We start from the raw sequence: 22,364 nt of genomic DNA, 5'->3' as shown, positions 1-22,364 counted from the left end.
GGGGGCAAGAAGTGTCCCACAAAGAATAAATATAGAGCCCGTACAATTTGTTACAGGGGTATAGAGGGGGGCCGCAATCGGAACAAATCGCTGAAACTTTAAACGCAGCTGAATTACGAAGTGTTTAGCGCGTACGCCTTAACCGAAACATTTGCCGCTCGATGAGATCTGGAGCAGCCACATGATAATGGCAATCTTTAGTATAGAAAGGGTACAATAGGATGACTGCGTCGAAGAAAGGTGGAAGCGTAGGCATTGGACGAGGTACGTAGTGACAGAGAAGCATTTATAGATTAGCGGCAGAGGAGATGCGAAAGAGACGTGGCTGGGAGTAGCTTGCCTGAGACAGGTGGTGATAGCACAGATGAAAAGAAAGAATTGATTGTCTGTATTAGAAGTGTTAATAATGAGTTCAGGAAACCGGCCCAGGTGATATTGGTGGAGCTTGCTGGTGGAGCTTGCTCAAGGGTCTGAAGAAGAGGAGAATGAGGTTCGTTATGTCATCGCGCGTCGACGCTTACGATCAGCAAAGTGCTAATTCCTGAATTTAGCGTGTACTTCAACAGGGTATACGCGACAATATTAGCGGGAGGTATGAATGCGAACATGGCGGGTCAAGACAGACATATGTACTGATTCCAACGCTTCTGTAGAGCTAGATTTGTACAAGGAACCGAATTTTGTAGTAGTTAACACGGAGAACATATGTCATGGACAGACAACGCCAGATGCGGTAATGGGCAGTCCTATGTACCCACGGGTCTATCCACTGTCGGTGTCATAATTCTGTGAAGTTCTTCTCTGACGACCTCTCTGATCATTTCCCGCAAGGAGCTCTGATACTATGGAGTCAATTGCGGTGCTGTTGCGGTGCTGTTTGCGGTGCTGTTGCGGTGCAGATTGCGGTGCTGTTGGACAGTCGATCGTACTGCCTGCACCATTGATGAAGAGCGCGCTCAATAGCCGCAGCCTCGTTGATAAAATCAGCGACGGTGACTGGAGGATTTCGCACAAGCCCCGCGAACAACTGCTCTTTTACACCTCGCATGAGGTAGCGCAGCTTTCTATCCTCGGTCATGTTCGGGTCGGCTCTACGAAAGAGACGGGTCATGTCTTCGGCAAACATTGTGACCGATTAATTGGGTTGTTGCACCCGTAGCTCCATCAACTGCTGGGCGCGGTCGCGTCGGTCGGCACTTGCAAATGTATCTGTGATTTTCTGCCGAAAGTCATTCCATGTCGTTAGGCCAGCTTCGCGGTTCTCGTACCAAGTACGGCCACTGTCGTCAAGGGCGAAATAGACGTAAGAGAGCTTCTGCTGCTCTGTCCACTGGTTAATCTGTGCGACGCGGTCATACTTGTCAAGCCAGTCTTCAATGTCTTCGAAGGCTGCACCGCGATAGCGATCGGGGACCAGCGGATAAAGAACGGTTACCTGTTGCGGGCTGGGAGACCCGCTGCTTTGGGGTGCTAGCGGTGCGCTGGTTTCGGCCATTGCCCGATGTGTGGATCTCCTGTGAGGTGGTTGAAGAGGGGAGAACTCCGGGGCAAGGCCTAGCAGTCGACGACTGAAGTGATGCACGGGTGTCGTAACTGGTGACAATGCGTCCGGGCTAGATGAACGACTCCCAGAAGGAGTCCGGGGCATCAGGTGCTGTCAATACCCAGCACCTCCACCAGTGTCGCGGTACAACGCGAACAGAAGACAGGGAGACGTTCTTCAAGAACAGCACAGGACGACCTGTTCAAACAAAACAGAACAGACACACGTCTTCTTCCTCTAAGAATCCCACTAACCCACTGGACGGAGTCCGCTAATGCCCCTATCGTCGTCGTCGTCTGCCTGTAGAGCACGCCTGTCAATATGTCATGGACAGACAGCGCCAGATGCGGTAATGGGCAGTCCTATGTACCCCCTGCGCCCTGGCTTCATGAATTTGTCATGGATGGTTAGACGAAACAACTCTAAATGAACAACGAAAACGTAGCTAGTGCAGTGATCATGAACGTACACCCACCCTTGAAATTTGGAAGATATACCGATGTAAGTGAGGAAGCAACACAAATAGAATACACAAATTTTATTGAAAAGTAAACAGTAAACACAAACTAGAAAACACGAGCTCTTCCTGCAAATTTCAGGGATTACAAGAAGCGGATAGATGCCGTTCGGCTGGAGATAAGACAAATACAGGCTAAAAAACGTTAGCGCAGCAAGAGCGAACCAAGTACGGAGGTTGCGGAACAAGGGAGTTAAACAAGCTGCAGAAGAAGTAGTTTATTGATTGGAAAATGGTAGAGAGGTCGGCCGGAAAATGGAGTATCTGGCCTGCTACTCTACGTAAGGGAAGGGAAAGAGGGGGAGAAAGGGGGTCACAGTGGGGATGATAATGGGAGAAACGAGGTGAAAGAACACATCGCAAGCTGCGGAAGAGCGCAATCAAGCATGTAGGAAAGAGAAGCCACAAACTTGGAGGACGCTTCAGCTATGCACAAAGCGTCCGAAGTCACGAACGCTATGCACGAAGTCGAGGTTTCTGGTAGAAGCGCAGCCTCTTGCGTGGGCCGATCCCGGAGGTAGTGAACAGTCGCATCATGAAAGTTACATTTTCAGGTTTCTGTTATTGTTTCGCACTTTTAATGTTTCCGTCTGAGAAGATTTAACATAAAATGCATGCGCTGTTGCTGTTTTGATTCATGACATTTGTTTCTAGGCATTGATTCTCAAAATTACGACGAATAAACCAGTAGGCAGCCAGTAGGCGGCCTTCACCCGGCGCGGCCTGCATCTCATCGGCCGGGCGGACAACCAGAATTGTGAGGAATGCAGTATTCATGAGAGGACAGAACACCTCTTGTGCATCTGCCCGCGATTTGATGTACAGAGAAAATCGTTGATGACGCGAAATGTGTCGTTGCACCATTGACAGAGTAGGTTCTATTGGGGTCTTCGCCAGAACCCCGCCATCAGCCTGATTACCTGAAGGCTCTCAACAAATGTTTGCATGACAGCGGACTGAACAGGAGACTTTGAAGAGTCTTGGACCGTGCAAGTTTTTCACCACCTACTTCATCCTCATAATCGACGTCTTCTCCATATTTATTCCTATGCCCATTCCCCTCCCCCTAACGCCGAGTAGCAGGTCTAAACATTGATGCAGGCCGACCTCTCACCTTTCCTCTCATTATATATATATATATATATATATATATATATATATATATATATATAATGTGTGTGTGTGTGTATGTATGTATATATATACAGGGTGTTTCAGCGAACACTTTCAAAAATCCTTAAAGGTTGCCTGTGGCAGATAGCACAATTTTCGTTCATGAGCTGATCTACTCGAAGAGGCGGACTTTACTTGCACAAGAAATTTAAATCCATAATCGAATACTTAAGAAAAATTCACTAATGAAATTTTAACTAATTACCTGATGGCCCATATTGCAATTTACAAATTGTAGCCGTGGAGTTCACAAGGCGGAGAGATTCACAAACTTTGCGGAGAAATGCATTGGCGTTCCAGTTAATTTCTTAACAAAACGTCGCGTTATGCATTGAAGCACAAAATTAATTGGAACGCCAATGCATTTCTCCGCAAAGTTCGGGAATTAATATCTCAAAACTGGTGTTTTCCTGAGAAACAATTCCAAGTGGATCCGCTTTCCGAACTCCACGGCTACAATTTGTTCATTGCAATATGGGCCATCAGGTAATTAGTTTAAAACTTAATTAGTGAATTTTTGTTGATTAGTCAATTATGCATTTGAATTTTTTGTGCAAGTAATGTCCGCCTCTTCAGGTAGTCCAGCTCATTAACTAGAATTGGGCTATCTGCCACAGGCAACCAACACCAGATTTTCTGCGATCGCAATAGGGTACGTTCGCACTAGTGACAAAAAAATGTCACAGTTTCGCCCTAAGGGCGAAGCGATGAATGCGATAGCAACACAGCAATGTCATACGAAGTAAGGTGAGCGGCTTTGGTAGCAATATGAATTGTAGTAAACATGAGCTGATTAAGTAAGCAGGTGTGCTGCGGCGTAAGTAGACCGACATGAAGAGAGACTCGATGACCACGAGAAGGCGCGTGTGAAACGGTGGTGTTGATGAGAAGCGCTTCCCGTGGGCAGCGCGTGCGAAGGGACACACCTGTAGCGCTGCACTGCCGATCCGGGCAGCATTGCGTGTGTAGCGTGCGTTGGAAAATGTGGCTCGACTATTACTAACTGATTGAAGAAGCGTGGTGTGAGCGCGCACAAACAAACATGAATAGATCACACTGAATGACTGCAGACAACGACCGTCAAAACGCTGGCAGCGAGCGGATATGTACGCCGCAGCAGGGGGTGAAGGTACGCGCGGTCTATCGCTTCAACGGAAACTGAGCGGCGAATGCGCACAAAGGTCAGAGCCGTGTGGAGATAAGAGACGGTGCGGTCGAACGAACGACGAGCGCGGTTGTTGGCAGCGTAGAAGTGCGCCCCCCCCCCCCCCCCCCCGCTCCTTCCGGCGCTGGCTTCCCGCTTCCTTGCTTGCGCGTGGGAGAGATAAGAGACTGTGCGGACGAGCGACGAGCGCGGTTGTTGGCAGAGAAGTGCCCCCCCCCCCCCCCCCTGCTCCCTCCGGCGCTGGCTTTCCGCTTTCTTGCTTGCGCGTGGGAGATTGAGTGCGTTCGCTCTCCGTGATAGCGCGCGTCCCCGCACGCTGCCTCTGGGGCATACGGCGCGCGGCGAAGATTTTATCTATACGGAACCTCACGGCGACGCCGACGGCGACGGCAGAAATCCGGTTGAAGTGTCCATATAATTGCTATCGCAATAAAACGCACGCGACACGCCGAGCGCGGCGAGCGTCCGCGCACATGGGCAAGTTCACATCCGCGTTTTGAGGGACGCGGCAGTGACGCTTGGCGTCCCGAGTTGTCTCGTTCCATTCGGTACTTCTCGTGAAAACGCGCGTTCCGTTCAGCTGATTTCGTCTTTCATCGGAGGTGTCTGCGTTTCATTGCGCACTGCGGGTTACGCTCAGGCACGTCGGATACGGACGAGGACCTACTGGTGAATGATACATTACAATAATAATTTGTTCCTGTGCGACGCCGACGTTCCAGAAAGCGGACGAGAAGGTTTCGGGTGCGCCCGATCTGGTGGCACGGGAACACTGAGGGCCAGGCACACACAAGGCTTCCGCGCGTGCGCGCAACTCCTTGTCTTTAAAACCGACGTTGGATTTATCATACATGTGCAAACAGGCATACGCACGCTCTGTCTAAAAAACCTTCCAATGCAAAGCCGCTTCTTTCTCGGCGTCTCGACAGCGGTATGGGAAGGCTTAACGGAAACGGCCTCATCGGCCGGACATGGCCTCTGAGATTTTACGTCGTGCGCGTCACCATTCCATCTCAGAGGCCATGTATTATGATTATTTGCATATGAGACAGGTGGCACCACCACTGCGCTTCTCGCTTCTGATTGGTGCTTGTTTTGCGGCTGCCGCTAAATATGGGTCTCGCCAATGCATTGGTCTCGCACCCATGGAGGTAAAAAATGACCCTTCTTCCTCTGCTAGTGTGAAACGGCATGAAAACTGAGTACATAGCGGCAAGGGGAAAATGGCAGCATTCATTTGCACTTTTGGATTCATCGTGTTGCTGGTGTACTTGTACTATGGAAAGCACATTTTTATGACAACAGTAATTGTTTCATTCTTTATTCAGTGTTTATTGCACCTATAGAAGCCAGAAGATTTCACACAAATACAGAAGAAAGCCACATTTATAATTTAAATGAAGTACATTGCAAAGATAATACACAAAAGAAAATTATAAACAGCAAGTAGGGAAATCTTATTGTGCCACTGCTCTTCGGTACCAGTATTAGCATACTTGTATGTCACAGGGCATTTGTATAATAATGTTATACAAAGTAAACTATATCACACATAGTATTGATACCTGTAATAAAACTGGTCAATGGGATCAGCTGTCCTTGAATGTAGCTGCCGTTTTGCTTACAATGCCTTGTATGCAACGCCTTCAATACAGGGCTATAATTGTATAATATTTATATCTGCGCTGTCCTCACAAATATCGAAAGGCTTCGGTGATTGTGCTTGTCAGAAAAGTAAGCAATACATATGCAGAAATTAAAAAAGAGTGGTAGTTCACAAAGTCAAAGTTGAAACAATTGATGTGAGATCAGACCCACAAAGTAAGTATGTCGACATTAAAATACAATGCATTTGCTGCAAGTAAAATGTACAACAAAGCTTATGATGTATCACATACCTACAAAAAAGTTAGCACCGTAACTCTGGGGGATGTTTACTGTTTTGAGTGGAACGCCGCCGGTGTCTCTGCGCGACGAAAGCGGTGTTGTTGGCTCTCTCAGAACGTGTCCAAGCGTAGTCTAATAAAGCGAAGCATTTTTTGCCTATACTTTACCGGGTTTCGCTTAGCAGCTGGGAGTTGTTGGGTAGGTTGCACTCTACTAGTCCATCAGAATGTGACTGAAGTGGTCTGTGAAGTGGTCCCGTAGGGAGGAACGCTATCGCAAGAACAACAACGGGCATCGAGACATTGTTCAGGTGAGCTCTGGGATACGCCAAGTGCCCACTTCTTTCAACAAGTCCACGCGACGTAGCCGTCAAGAAAATTGGCCAGATAAAACGAGGCCTATTATCGTTATACTTCTTCGAGAAAACCATGTCGTCAACACAATGGCCTTCATAATGCAAAAAGGTAAGGCGTGCACACAGGGACACGAGAGGAGATAAGTGGACAACACGAACGCCAACACGAACACAATGGTCTTACCAAGTGTTATCAGCTTTTGTTTTTAGACGTCCTGAGAAGACTGCACATGTCGCACTCTCTTTGTTGTCGGCTATCAGTCGGACTGAGCACTCGTAATATTGAAACGAAGCTGAGCCCTTTGGGAGATCACGATATTTTCAAAATGTCCACGTACACGAATCAATTTCTGTCCTTGTCTTTCTTTCTTTTTTGTACACGTCGCTTATGTGTTCTGCTTCCAGTGCCTGCGAACTTCCCATTTAAGCCTACGAAGCGTTCATAATACACAAGCGATTTCAATTGCTATTAGGACAAGTACTTATACATTATCAATGAAATTGAGAAGCAGACGCTGCAAGGGGCAGAAAAGAAGGGCAAGTGCTCGCTACGCATTCCTTCTGTTTCCTGTGGCGTTTCACTGATCAATTTCTTTGTAGTTATCTCAAAAACAAAGGTAATTTATCGGTGAATCTTATCTGATTTAACTTAGGTGAGAAAAGGCGACAGTACATTCATCGCTTACGAACGTTGCGATAGAATCTGGTCGGATGTGGTGTACGCCGAGTGCCGTTACTTCGATTGCTGCTGCTAAGCGTTTCTTGACGCAAAGCTTTTGAAGCACATTCGTGCTCGCCTCCTATACTTGAATCGCGCTCGACGCGAACACCATGCGCTGTTTGCGACTCGGACACAACTGCGTCAGCACTATGTCCTTGAAACTCAACACATTTCGTGTTCCTATTCTAAAGCGGTCTGTTTCCAAAGGCGTTTGCAGTTTATTATTATCACCAAATATAATTTACATCTATATCATTAATTTTCATTTCGGACTCAACACTTGTCTAAGGGACACAACCCATGCCAGTCAAGATTGAATACATTCAACAGGCAGTTATAAAACATACGAACTATGAGAGCAACATTACCGCGCACACAAATTGAAGTATTCGTAAATCAAATGAAGACGTGTGAATACATAGCGCATAAACGAACTAAGTATGTAAACGTGAGTTTACGAGCTAGAAATATATATATAGATTTTAACACTGCCTGTTTTCAGCTTTTTCTTTGTGGTACGCGCTAAATTCCGATTTGAAAACTTTAGTGGCTTTGAACTTACTTAAAAGAATATTCAACATATTTCTGTTCGCCTATGCTTAACCACGTCCTCATTTCTTGTTTTGCTTTTTCTTTCGTTGTGTCTTTCGTAAGCTAGTCCTTTTCTGTATATTACTTGCACACGAGGATCCGCTTCCTTCTTCGTATTAATGCTTCTGTTTTTATGAAATACATTCTTTATCCATAGTCTTTGTTATTTACAATTGTAAGCGCCTCACAATACTTGGCTTTTTGTGTCATTTAACATGTATTCGCAGTTATTACTTTCACATGAAATTGAGCCCCCTTATGAGATGCCTTGGAGTCCTTAATGTGAAAATAAATTAAAATAACTGAAATGGAGTAAACGTTAAATTGATATCTGAATTTTGAAAGGTCGAGAAATACATGCGCGATGAAGCCTCTCCTAGTGGGCGGACTCGAAACGTCGTTCAAACCTTCGCTGCAGGTACTTCGCCTTCTCCAACTACAGCCGGAGTGAGAGCTTCTGCAGCAGCACCAAGGCGGGATGGGCGCACGACATTCTCGGTCACAACTGGGCCTGCTTCGAAGGACGTCGGGACGGGAGCGTCCAGCAGGGAAAGCCACTGCAGGCTGAGCCGCTCAGGTAAGCACCGACAGTCGGGTGACACGACTATATCGTCTTCGCCGATAGTTTACTATGTAGTCGAATGAACGCCCTTCGCGCATCTTCTTATACCATTTTTTCTTAATTAATTCCTTCATTTTAAAAGAAAGGGTAGCACCTTTAGGTGGCAACGGCTGCTCTTCGTATGGCAAACAAATTGAAATCGCACAACTGTGCCAAGAAACACTTAACGCAGTCAATGAACATGAACAGAAAGTTGCGAACATACGTCCAGGAAGCCACAGATAGACATGTACACTTGCATGAATCAATGAGAATATATTTGTGTTTTCTGAGAAACCTTATAAAGCGACAAGCGCTTTTCACTGCAACTTCATTGTCGGCCATGTACTCAGTATTTTCTTCTTCAGGGTGAATGGTCGTTTATCTAATAGTAATAAATGCGCTCGCAGTGCCCTCCTTGCAATCTCGAGTCTTGAGCACTCGATATGGAGGTGGTGCGCACCTTCGTCAGCGTGGCTCCAAGAGTACTGCGCATGTACTCTGATTTATTCATTCATTGAAAGAAAAGGGGAACTCTTAGTAACAAATACATCATCTGCTGCTCCGCAATCATCACTTGTATGAGCAGGCGAGGAAAATAATGATAAGAGCATTTTCACTGACACGGAATGGATGCATCAAGGACCACGGTAGTCCTTTTAACCTTTCTATTGCATCCAAATGATCAATTTATACTCAAAGCTATATTATTCAAGATAGCGTACGCTTCACTTCACGCTTACCCTTCCCTTGAGCTACAGCTTTCGCAGCCGCCTGGTCTTCACCATGCGCCAGCGCCATTTACCTTTCTCCTCAAGACCCAAACCCCCGGACCGGCCAACTACTTCCGCATTTAACGCTTTATGAACACTCTGACCTTCTCACAGAACAAGCTCACCACTTCCAGGCACATGTACACGAGTAGTCGTCGTCTGAGCATTTTTCTCTTCTAAAAACAAACTGCAACGAAACTTTGGACCCCGTAAAAGGCAGTTTAAATATAGAGGAACCACGGTGCAAAATTTTGCGTTTGAGATACGAGTGAAAGCGTCCTTAAAAGTTCGCAAGGAATGGCTGTTTTATTTATGCCGAAACTGACAAAAAAAGGGGGAAAAAACACCGCCATACCGCTCGCCGGAAGTGATGCGGGACCCATAACAGCTTTTCGGCATGACCTCCGAGACTAGGCGGTGCTCGCGGCTGCCCGCAGCACGCTGGAAAATCAAAAATCTCAGAGGCGAGGTGCTGGGACTTACGCCACAGCCACTAACCACCAGGCGCACGCGTTATCTGCTTAGTTCTGTTCAGAGGCTGCTAGTAATATATATATATATATATATATATATATATATATATATATATATATACAGGGAACCTTCACGTGAACGAACCTCAAAGGACCCCAGGAAAAAGTTCGTTAAAGTGAAAGTTCGCTGCACTGAAATAGCTATGTTGCAACTTGTTATATCAGGAGCTAAAGAAAACATAAGTTGTTAAAACGCAATTTGAACCCTTCTATTTGCAATGTTGCATATTTGAATGTGAATGTCTGCTTAACCTCACAGTCCTTGGTGGAGTGTGAGTAAAACGACGATAGCGAACTGCTGGCAGAACGCAGGCCTAGTCGCTGCAAACTTACCTCTAGACGCTAAGCTCCAATACGAGGAGCTTAGCGTTGCATGTTTTGAAGACTGCCGTAATCTTTTGCTGCACTTGTGCACTTAGGACTGCAGTGGTCATGAATTGAAGCACTGTGCTGCTCTGCTGGGCAGCGAAGGACTTCACTTTTTCCAAGTACATCAGTGCTTCTTTAGCTGAAATTCTTGGTGCTTCCTCTACAAGGGTTACTTCTTTCTCTTCTTCCTGAGGTAGGACGCTCCCCAACAATCTCTTCTGTGGACAGAGTAGCACATGTCTCAACGCGAGAGTCACAGGTGACATAGTTCTCAAAAGGCAAATCACTGTCTGTACCCAGTCTTTCAGACAATTCCTTCGAGCCACCGGGTTCAGTGCTGTCATCAGTACCACGCTCCTCATATTGGATCTTAGCGTCTAGAGGTAAGTTTGCAGCGACTAGGCCTGCTTTCTGCCAGCAGTTCGCTATCGTCGTTTTACAAACAGTCCACCAAGCCCCTGTTAGGTACCTGTCGCACGTTAACTGGGTCAGGCTTCTGCATTCTCAAATTTAGCAGGACGCGCTGCACAAGCCGCTTTCCGTAATGCGCCTTTACATTTTTTATGATGCCGAGATCAAGAGGCTGCAAAACTGCCGTGCAGCTTGGATGTTACTGAGATGTGTGTCAACTAAGTGGGCCAAACAATTGTCCAAAATTTAAAAAATCTTGTGATTCTTCCTCGCCATCTGATTGTTAACGTCTACAATCCACTTTGTAAGAAGTTCGCGCGACATCCAATCCTTTGAATTATGGTAGTAACCAAATTGGAGCGATACAAGCCCTTTAAAACATCTTGGGCGGGCATAGAGACCGATTGTTAAAGGCTTCATTTTATGCGTACCCGATGCGTTGCAGCAAAACAATGCTGTGATCCTTACCTAGGAGTGCTCGCCACCTACGCGCGTGTCGTCTTAAAGCACATGACACATGTCGTCTTAAAGCACACATTTCGGGAGCAGTTGGCAAAAATACATGGGTCTCGTCTGCGTTGTACACATCGTCCGGGCTGTAGTGGCTGATCACGACGCGCAATTTCTCTTCTAGCCACGTACTTGCAACAGCGGTCTTCGCACAGCTCGCCTCACCACACACCACCAGTTTCCATGCGATTCCATAACGCACCCAGAAACGATGCAATCATCCGCTGCTTGCGTCAAAGCCATCAACAAGTGACATCAAAAAGTGCAGCGAATTCCACAGCCTTCTTTTGAATCATGGGTCCTGAAACCGGAATGTTTCTGGATCGTAAATCCTTTAGCCATGTGGCAACAGCGTCGTCTACTTTACTGAAATATCCAGTGCACATCCCTTGCGCGCGGGCCCGAGCTGCGCATTTTCCGATGCGGCGGCGATTTTGACGCTGCATGGCTCTTAATTGTCGACGATGATGACGCTGGGATCCCAAATGCCTTCGCAACGTCGACTTGACGCTGCTCGGAGTCCAGCCTACGCAAAACATCCAGGTTTTCGTCTAGAGAAAGACGCTTCGTTTGGCACTCATAACGAGCACGTGGTTACAGGGCTAAGGCTGCAGCTGTCCCTGAGGCAGTGGCTTCGTTTGGTTACGAAAATACGTACGTAGCCAACCAATCCAATTCAAAGCCAAAGGAGTCCGACTGTTCGTCACGTGTTATGAAGCGCCGTTATCAGCGTAAAATAGGGGCCTCCGCGATGGGCGCCGGTGGCGGAACTTATCGCGAAAGCCACGGTAAAGCTATGCTGCAGAATTGCGCTTCTACTTGTGACATGGGAGGCATTGGATGGTGTCACAAAATATGTTCATCGAACTGAAATGCGCTCTGCACTGTATATCGGTAAACTCAAATGTGTTAGCATTGGGTCCAATAACCGCTTCGGCGGGGGACTTAAACAAAGTTCGTACAACAAAATAGTTCGTTTGACTGAAGTTCGTTCAAGTGGTATTTTATTGTATATATATATATATATATAGTTACCAGTGGTACGACTTGGCCAAGATTGCTTCGGTAGTATAGTATATACTATAATTTCATAACCAACTTAGTCAAAGTGCAATTTCGTTGCTCTTGGCCTTGAAGTGCACGTTTCAGGCGCCCCCATCTGGCTTCGAACACTAAGGCCATTTGAATTATTATAATCTTTCTCGTTCTTAATTCTTTTTCTGTAGTTCATAGTTACTCTCCCTTGAGGCGAGCTGTCTTCCTTTCCTGTAAATCAATTATATATCTTGTAATTGCACCTAATTAGACTGCTACAGCTTCATCTCGGACTTTATGTATAACGCGTTTTTCTCTGATACTGTCCACCACGTTAGGGTACTATACTTACTGGTTAGCTTCCTGGCTGCATGCCTTTCTTCCCTGCTAGCAAGTTATCTATAATACGTAGCCACCCAACTATTTTTTGTTCATATTACTCAGTCCTCTTTCGGAGCAGCTCCCTGCACTGCCTCGTTTGTATTTGTTACACGCACTCGCTGTGCTAAAGGCCCCCTGATTACTCTGCTCCATTTGCGTTGTTCGTGAAGCTTTTCTTGTCCTGCCTAAATTTTGATTTTTCTTGCCTGTTTGTATTCGCTTATATTTTAATATGACAGTAAGTCCAAATACAATATTCTGAATACTCTGAATACTCTGAATATTCTGAATACTCTGTTTTTAAAATTCCCTTTTATTGAACTCGAATAGACTCGAAACAATAAAAATATATAATTGATTTTACATACGGGAAATTAAATATACCGCATTAAGGGCTGAATCCGAGCTAGTTGGTAAAGCAACACCTTTGATCAAAACGGCTTTAAAGACACGACGCCCCGAGTGGTAGACAGAGCGCAGTGTGTCGATTTGCCACTCACCGTGTCCCGTCTTCTGCGCTGTTTCGATGAAAGAAATTAAGCGCTTTCTTTTTGAACAGTGTAACTTAATTACGTATATAAAATACGCCAAATTTTGTCATCTTGGTATACCGTCACGACAGTAAAACACAGGTTGTGGTTTTTGCTTTACCGTCGACAAAGTTCTGTTAAACTTGACAGAAGTTGACTAATGATCTTGCGCGTCTCTACTGCCAATGTTAGGAGGACGTTATTTTAGGCCCTTGACGTGGTTAGATGTAGTTTGCAAGTCACCTACGCCTTACTTTACTTTTTAACACGAAAGTGTTTTATGCCGGGGTCCACCAAGACTTCACTGACGTATTTCCGTCACGGAAATACGTCATAGAACATAATACAAAGAAAGAAACCAGAAGAAAAAGTTCCACAAACATGCAAAATTTGGAAATCGAACCCACGACCTCTCGGTCCGCGACGATAGATCGCCGAGCGTTTAACCCATTGCGCCACAAACGCATTTGCAGAGAGCTACACAGACGCGCCTTATATATCTAACACTCCTCCGTGTACCCGCGCTCTTGCTTGGGGCGGTGCCGCCGCCTACGAGCAGAAAAGAGAAGTACTGCATTATGACACTAACGCGCACCGACAGTGAACGCTTCGGTGGTCTCAGCACTACGACGCCTCGATGCCAGCATTCGAAGGGACGCTGGCATCAAGAAGCACTACCAACGCCACCTAGGTGGCGTTCACCATACTCAGCACAGCGGAGCGTGGCCTCCGCAATTAGCTCTGAAAATGTTTCTGAAGTTGATCGCGGAGGCTGCAATTACGACGCGCTGTACGCGCTGATTTGACTCGGTGACGATTCAGTTACGTGCTTTGTCTTGCGCGTTGTATTAGTGTGTCAGTTACGTGCTTCGTCTTTCGCGTTGTGCTAGCGTGTGCAGCGTAGTGCAGCTTCCATATGCACGACGGTTGCTCATGGTCATCGACGTTGGTAGTCGTGATGGAGGAGACGTGCCACCAGGCGTCAGCGTGGGTGCATCAACGCCTAAGGGCGCTTTAGCCACAAAACACCAATAGACATTATATATCAATGTGCAATAAACATTACACTACTTCTGTGAAGACACGTTTCACTTTCGTGTTCTATACCGATTCCTATATAAGAGGGATCAACCACTTTAAGTGTGGGTCTGGACTGTCTGCGGGTCTTTTAAGTGCGGGTCTGGGGGGGGAGGGGGGGGGGATTTTTGTTTTTTGTGGTGCACTGCCATAATATGCCATTTCCTTGCTTTAGCCAGAGGAATCCAACAGCAAATGAAATGCCTAATAATTCAACGCAAAGCCATCGAGCACGTGGTTGGCCCTCCTTGAATTTAAGAGTAATGAATAAATACAACAAGACAATGATAGAGTGTTTTTGTTAATCGGGGAAATTCGACCTCAAGCTACCTCCTGCATTGTAATGCCAATGTGAACAGGGCACTGAAGGTACGCTATGGAGTGGACGCGTCGGTGCGCCACTGATATGATGCTATGGTAAATTATTCCACAGTTTCGCGGCAATATAAGAAAATGAATGTAATCCATAGTTCGTTCTTATCTAGGGTACGCATAATGGCACAGTTGAGGTAGAACGTAGTGAACATCGGGGTTTTTGATATTTTAACAATATTGACCGGCATAAATCAGCATTGCGTAAAATTTTGTAAGCAAGCAGTAAAACACGATAATTTTTTCGTGCCAGCTGCTATGGGTTGTATGTTTAGTAATGCATACGCATATGAAACTGAGTCTGTTTTTTTGTATAAAAAGCACAGCACGCAGTGCTGTGTTCTGGGTTACTTTAAGGGGTTCTAGCGTTGTCTGGTAGGTTAATCCGTAAATTGCTATAGCGTATGTAATGTGTGAATGTATGAAAGAATAATATAATGTTAACAATATCTTCGACGGGAAAATGTAACGTAATCTGTATAGGTATTTTCCTGTAAATCTTGGGCGTTTTTCGTGAACGTGTGTGTGCATCCAAGTGGACACCGAGAAATTTTGTATTACTGACTCTTTCTAATCGTGTGTCATACATTACAAGCGGGTCATTAGGCGTAAAATGAGTGTTTTAGGGGCAAAGATAACATAGCCACTTTTAGCGGTGTTAGCGAGAAGTTTAGTTGCATGAAGCCAGAATAACTTTTGTATGCCTGTTGTAGCTTTGTCGTATTGTTCATTTTCGTTTCTCACTGTTATAAACATGTTAGTATCGTCTGCGTAAAGGATACATTCTTCAGATATAACGGATGGTAGATCATTGATGTAAGTTAAGCACAAAAGTGGCCCGAAAAGTGATCCTTGCGGAACACCACTATCCATTGTACATCGTGATGATGACACACCGTTTACGTGTACGTATTAGGATAGGATAGGAATAAACTTTATATCTCCAATGGTTATGGCTGTTGGTGCCCGGGTGCTCTCTCTTAATTTATTTATATAGTTATACAAGAGCGGTAGCACCCTCCCGCGTATACCGTAGTGTTCTAATTTGGTTAGAAATATGTCAACACACGTCGAAAGCTTTCGTGAGGTCAACGAAAATACCTGTTGTAAATCATTTATTTTCTATGTTTAACTTTGTTTTTTCAACAATATTAAGTAGGGCATGCTCTGTTGATTTTCCCGTCCTGTAGCCATATTGCTCAGGTGTGTATAAACGATGTTTCTCGAAAAAACTTGAGCCTACAATACAGTGCCCTTTCAACAACTTTGGCGAATGCTGACAGAATGGCGATTCGTCGATAATTCGCGAGTTTCATCTTGCTACCTTTTTTAAAAACTGGGATTATTTTAGCGACCTTTAATTTCGATGGAAACTAACCAGTTTCAAAGATATCATTGATAACATGTGTTAAGGGTTGAGCTAAAAGTGTAGATAAGTTCTTCATAAGTTCAACTGACATGCCGTCGTCACCTATTGACTTCGTGTTTTTCAGTCTGAGAATATTTTTTTAGAATTTCGTTGTCTGTTGCAGGATGCAGGAAAAATGAATTTAGATTCTTCGCGCTCGGAAGGCAGGTACGCGTGTTTGTAAGCCACCAGTTAACTAGTTAAGCGGGTTTTACGCATTCCCCGTGGTAATTAACTGTTGACTCGTTATGATTGCTAATAATTCAGGCTCCTAATTCTTTTAAGCGTTAGCTTCTCTTCGCGCTCGGAAGGCAAGTACACGTGTTGCTAAGCCACCAGTTAACCAGTTAAGCGCGTTTTACGCATTCCCCTTGGGAATTAACTGTTGATTCGTTATGATTGCTAATAATTCAGCCTCTTAGTTCTTTTAAGCGTTAGCTTATTTTTGCCGATCCATTCAATGAACAGTTCGTACGAAGCATTGCGACGATAAACGTGCTGATAGTGGTGTTAAGGAACCAAGTGAATGTGCTGATGGACGGAATAAAAGGACGAATGCGGTGTGGTGAGGGATGGGGTGAGGTAGTGGAGAAGGAATAGATGGTTTCCAAAACATGGCGTCTAAAACGAGTTTCGTGATCTGCAATCGCTTGCGGTGCAGGCAGTGAGCAAAAGAATGGCCTTCGAGATTACTTTCTTTTACCCAGTGGTAGCCGTCGCCGGCGCGTGTATTTGGACACCACCTACTGCGCGTCACCAGCTGCTGGCGACAGCACGTGCACAACGAAATGGTTTACGCAGCTCTCTATGTTACATCTAAAGAAATGCCATCGACGGGCTTCGTTCTCTACGGAATTACGCAATGAAGCATCAAGTGGCACCTATAGGTATCCTCACTGCAACAAATATACGCCTTCGAGCGCACAATTGCTTTATGAAATGATTCAGCTTCCTCCCCGCGTTTTGGCAATCCTACTCGGTCGACTTACCGCGGCGACTACAGCGTGCCGACAGTATTACACGGAACAGGGCCAGTCCCAGAGATGGCGTTATGAAAACAGGGTCGGTCCCATGTGAAGGAACTTTAGGGGATGTGGTGAGCGGGTTGTGAAGGAGTGAGAGCCCGCCGTGGTAGCTATACGGCGTTGCGCTACTAAGGCCGAGGGCGCGCATCGAATCCCAGCCAAGGCGGCCGCATTTCGGTGGGGGTGAAATTGAGAAACGCCCGTGCATTGGGTGCACGTTAAAAGAACACCAGGTAGTCAAAATTTACCCGGACACTGCGGCGTGCCTCAAATCGTGGCTTTGGGTACGTGAAATCCCACAATTAATTTTGTGTGTGTGCGTGTAAAGCAGTGAGAGAAGAATGTAGTAAAGGGGACGAGGGAAGGTTGCATGCTGAAGCCGCATCTCGACGGAACTCAAGCGGATTTCAAAGAAGCTAACGCTGTCTGCCCCATCATTACCGATTGTTTATATACCAATTTATCTGTCAGTAAAGCTTCGACTGACACATTTGCGCAATGCGCGAATATTTATCTGTTTCTTTTATTTTGTCCTTTGTTTAACCGTACATAGCGTAGTCATCATCATCAGCCTATATTTATGTCCACTGCAGGACTGCTTTTAACAAGGACAAGTGACACAACACAGGACAATTCATCTACTGCCTTTTATTTCGCTTGTCCCTTTCAAAAGTGGTGCTGTTGACGGTGAATCGGTACCAACAGGGCCGATTTGCAATCCTGATGCTACGTCATGTGCACCTACACGGCTGACGTGCTTCGTTTCCTTCTTCTGCCGCTGAACAGGCGTGCGGTGGGCGACACCGTGGACCCCTTCAACAGCGAGGAGTTCGTGGCGCTGCTCAACAAGGCGCAGAGCTCGTGGACGGCCAAGGTGCACGAACCGTTCCGGGGAAAGACCCTCAACGAGATGATGAGCATCCGCGGGGGTCACCGCAACAGGAACTTCAGGTGATGTCACGGCCCAGATGAGCTGCAGGGAAGTTGCAGAACATTGAGGGGGCTATAAACGAAGCATCGTGCCACCGCTTTGGGACCCGTGCACCTTGTAGCAGTGCCGGTGACTTGTTCTCGGACAAAGTCGCCATGTCGTAGCTCTAAACACTTCGTTTTTAGCAAAATGTCGCTTAGTGATGATGATGACTTGTTTGTTAATTTCTCCATTTTATTAATTGTTTATTTTTACAGCGTAAGCTGTTATGGGCTCATTTCAATAGCCGTTTCGGTACGCGATGGTGTCCGCCGCTGCCGCCGCGTAACCGCTATCGCTGGATAGCGAAATAAAGTACCCGGTCTCCGTCGGGATCAAGCCCAGGCCCGCTACGCGGGAGTCGGATACTTTACCACTGAGCCATGCAAGCGCTTGCTATCAGGCAGCAGAAAAATGCCCTATAAACGCACCCTAGGCAGGCGCGCTGGCGTAGACGACCCGAGCCTCCGCCATTATGGTTGCACCATCTAGTTGAGGTGCTTGCAAACACCGCGTGCGCAGGCACAGACGACGAGATGCGATTCCGACGAGGCGCGCAATTAACTTGATCCCGATGTGAGATGTGCGCCGCGTATTCTCGGTACCTCTTCGGTACACGTTATGGCGTCTCCTCGCAAGGTACGAACCGCTGCTGAAGAAGCGAATCGTAGAGCTACGTGCGCAGGCTACAAACAGGCATCATCGGGCTCAGCAGACTGCTGTGCAGAGAGCATTAGAAGCCGCAGCTCTCCGCCGACGCCGGGCGGACAGTTCAGATCGTTCTCGTCAAAACGAGGCGAAGAGCCTTTGCCGCGAAGACCCTGTTGTGCGTGGTGCCGAAATTTGAGCTACTCTTGAGCCACTCCACCAGCTTACGCTGTGACTGAGCTGCGTTTACCACGCAGGCCTGTGACTTTTGGAAATCGAACCCACGACCTCTCGGTCCGCCACGATAGATCGCCGAGCGTTTAACCCATTGCGCCACAAACGCATTTGCAGAAAGCTACACAGACGCGCCTTATATATCTAAAGCCCAGACCACACGTACGCTTGCAAACGCGCGCAAGCTCGCGTCCGCGCGCCCACGCTTGCGCAGACGGTGCGGCACGGCTTGTACGCGTCGAAACGCGGCGCGATCTCGGTGATCAGCTCCTCTCAGTTATCGCGCGCCTGGGCTACCTGGGCTGCCTCGCGTCGGCGCGCCTGGCTACGCAGCGACGGCGCGGTACATTCAACTCTCAGTGAAGCAGAATTATACCATGCAAGAAAGTGCTTCTTCTTCACTTTTTGTGCTAATCTACAGCTCCAAAAAGATAACAATTACGTTTATAAATATCAAAGCATTTTGAAGCACTGCCAACAACGAAATACGAAGTGGCGTCTGCCAAGGTGTAAACAAGTGAGGCCAGTGAGCGCGCGCTGTCGCGCGTATTTGTGGATGCAAACCGCCATTCCTCGCTAGGCGCGGCAACCGCAAGGCGCGTAGACGCGAGCTTACGCGCGTCCGCAAGCGTACGTGTGGTCTGGGCTTAACACTCCTCCGTGTACCCGCGCTCTTGCTCGGGGCGGTGCCGCCGCCTACGAGCAGAAAAGAGAAGTACTGCATTATGACACTAACGCGCACCGACAGTGAACGCTTCGGTGGTCTCAGCACTACGACGCCTCGATGCCAGCATTCGAAGGGACGCTGGCATCAAGAAGCACTACCAACGCCACCTAGGTGGCGTTCACCGTACTCAGCACAGCGGAGCGTGGCCTCCGCAATTAGCTCTGAAAATGTTTCTGAAGTTGATCGCGGAGGCTGCAATTACGACGCGCTGTACGCGCTGATTTGACTCGGTGACGATTCAGTTACGTGCTTTGTCTTGCGCGTTGTATTAGTGTGTCAGTTACGTGCTTCGTCTTTCGCGTTGTGCTAGCGTGTGCAGCGTAGTGCAGCTTTATTGTTCCTCGACGTCTGCCATGTTAATTTTAACGATAGCTTTATTCTTGATGGAGCGAGTCGACTGTCCGGGTGGGAAACGCCAACGCCGTGAAAACCGCTTCTAACGTAAATGGAAAGGTCGCCGCTTCCACCAGCGTAGTTTCCACTCGCCGAAAATCTTGCAAATTAGCGGCTCCTGCAGGTCACTTTTAGAATCCGAGAAGTTAGTCTGGCGTCTGACGTTGTTGTTGGAAACATTGATTGAATAGCAAAAATTCACTGAGAAAGCTGCCAAGACATCAAAGTAAAAATCATCAATATAAAAAGAGGCAAAGTTGTTCAGACTACCAAACCTCGTTAAATTTACCGACTTACTTTTAATGTTTCAATGCTACATTGTACACAATACGGGGCAGCACAAGACTGCAAAGACTAGTATTCCTTTATACACAGCAACTCTAGCAGGTGGTGCGGGTCTCGTTGTCGCAGATGCGGTCTTGGAGTATCACTACTTGTTGCATGGGCCAGTTGGCTCATACTGGTTATGGAGTGAAATACGCCAACACTATGAAGAAACGACATGACGGGAAAGAGCGTCACTTGCAACTAAGTTTCTTCAGGGCAGGCAGTCTCGCGCTTTTAATGGATGGTAGCATAGCGCGTAAACACATTTGCGGGCCGAAATCATAGCAGATAAGAAAAGGCATAAAATCGCCAAAAATACATGCTCTAACATAACACCGAATAACTGATGTTCCTTGAGGCGCAGGGCCACAAACCTATATTGCTGATACAAATGTCTCGTATTCTTTTTGGCGTCGAACGCTTCTGTTGAAGAAACGCTAAATCAAAAAATTAATTCAGCTGTACTATAGTAGATTACGCTTTTACAGTAGCAAAACAACCAATCGTATATATCGTGAACTGAGGATTGATATTATGTTGGAAAAGACGCAACAGCAGAAGACGGTTATTGGTCGAGCTACCACGCTTCCCGTACACCAGCTCGCCGTGAGGTTATGCATTTTGATGGTTTTTATTGGTAAATACCCTTGTACTCGAAAACTCATTCAAAAGAACTTCCTCCTGGCCTAGTTGGTTTTTGCCGAGTGACATAATTGCCGCAGGAAGGACACACCCTAAAGGGGAAAAAACACAAAATGACGACACAGCCCGCACTTCCAAATTTATTTATTTATTATTTATTTATTTATTTATTTATTTATTTATTTATTTATTTATTTATTTATTTATTTATTTATTTATTTATTTATACTGTCAGCGGTAAGGCCGTTACAGGGTGAATGCACGTAATACAACTTAACAAGTGTACACAGCCACAAGTACAACATTTTATACAAACCTAGTTCAATCAACTAGAAGCCAACAACCATCATAACACAATCATCTAGCGGCTATGTCAATACAGGCCGCAAATACAACAGACTTATTGACTTATTTCAAATGACTTATTTCAGGCGCAACCAACTAACATGGTGTGAGTTATGCCTTCTGCGTATGTGCCTTTCTGTATATTTATTCCGGGGTTGCGCCTGAAATAAATCAGTTGAGAGTGTCGTCGTGTGTGTGTTTCTTTTACCTTTTTTGTGTGTGTCCTTTCTGAGGCATTTATGTGACTCAAGCACTGAACTTAGCTATAGTTTCGAGACCCTTACTAGGCGCAACGGCCCAAATACAAAAAAAAGACTTTGAAATTCATGATGTTACACTAACGTAACGGGGCTGGGTTTTCGGCGCGAAATTAAAGAAATTAATCGAGGTCTGAAAAAACAGTAACATCTATAGGTACCTAAATTAAGTGGCTATCGCTACGGGCTTGCCTGCAATTTCATAAGGAAATACAGGGAGGTAAGGACAACCGGACATTGACACTGCTTTAGATTTAGTGGGTTAAGCGTCGTTAACTTAGGAGGAAGCTTTAGCTCGGTAGCTCCCTTCTAAATGCGTGAGAACTGAGAAACTGATCTCTCAGCGACCATTGCATCGATCTTGATCAGCTATGTTTCATTTAAACGAAAAAGATAAAATCTTGTGAAGATAGAAAGCACATATCTTATAACGGCGTCAGCTGCAGTGTCAAAGAAATTCTCGTAAATCTCAATATTAAAAAAAAAGAACACATCTATAGAATTTTCAACTTTGCAATTCGGCAATAAAAAAGATGTCACAATTCTTTCCACTGCACATAATAATACATCTAACGCAGACAGTATTGATATATCACGCACCGCTCTGAAATATACGGGTAATTTGTGGGGAGGACTTCCTGCAAAGCCCTCGCATACATTGTAACAACTTCACTTTAGCTGTAAGTTTTTATATAAAATGCATGAGATGCTCGAACAGATGCGGTTTACAGAACAGCGATATCTGTTTTGATGCAGAGTTACGGAGGGGCTCCAACCGCAGTAACCAAGCACAGTCTTTATTCCTATAAAGTAGTATCTCTCTTCACTCTCTCTCTCTATCTCA

The 22,364-nt window shown here is 46.1% G+C and overlaps 1 protein-coding gene across 1 annotated transcript in view; it reads left to right on the top strand.

Annotated features, from left to right (window-relative positions):
- The window catches only part of LOC119465131 (dipeptidyl peptidase 1), a 63,641-nt gene that overhangs the window by 26,561 nt on the left and 14,716 nt on the right, over nt 1–22,364 (top strand). The window contains exons 3-4 of the mRNA XM_037725931.2: nt 8,371–8,529; nt 17,764–17,928. Coding sequence (XP_037581859.1) covers nt 8,371–8,529; nt 17,764–17,928 — 324 coding nt within the window. The remainder of the gene's footprint in view (nt 1–8,370; nt 8,530–17,763; nt 17,929–22,364) is intronic.

Source organism: Dermacentor silvarum, chromosome 9 (genome assembly GCF_013339745.2).
Source record: "Dermacentor silvarum isolate Dsil-2018 chromosome 9, BIME_Dsil_1.4, whole genome shotgun sequence".
In the NCBI taxonomy this organism is placed as follows: Eukaryota; Metazoa; Arthropoda; class Arachnida; order Ixodida; family Ixodidae; genus Dermacentor; species Dermacentor silvarum.
The sequence above is the reverse complement of the archived record's forward strand: the minus strand, read 5'-3'. Positions and strand labels throughout refer to the sequence as shown.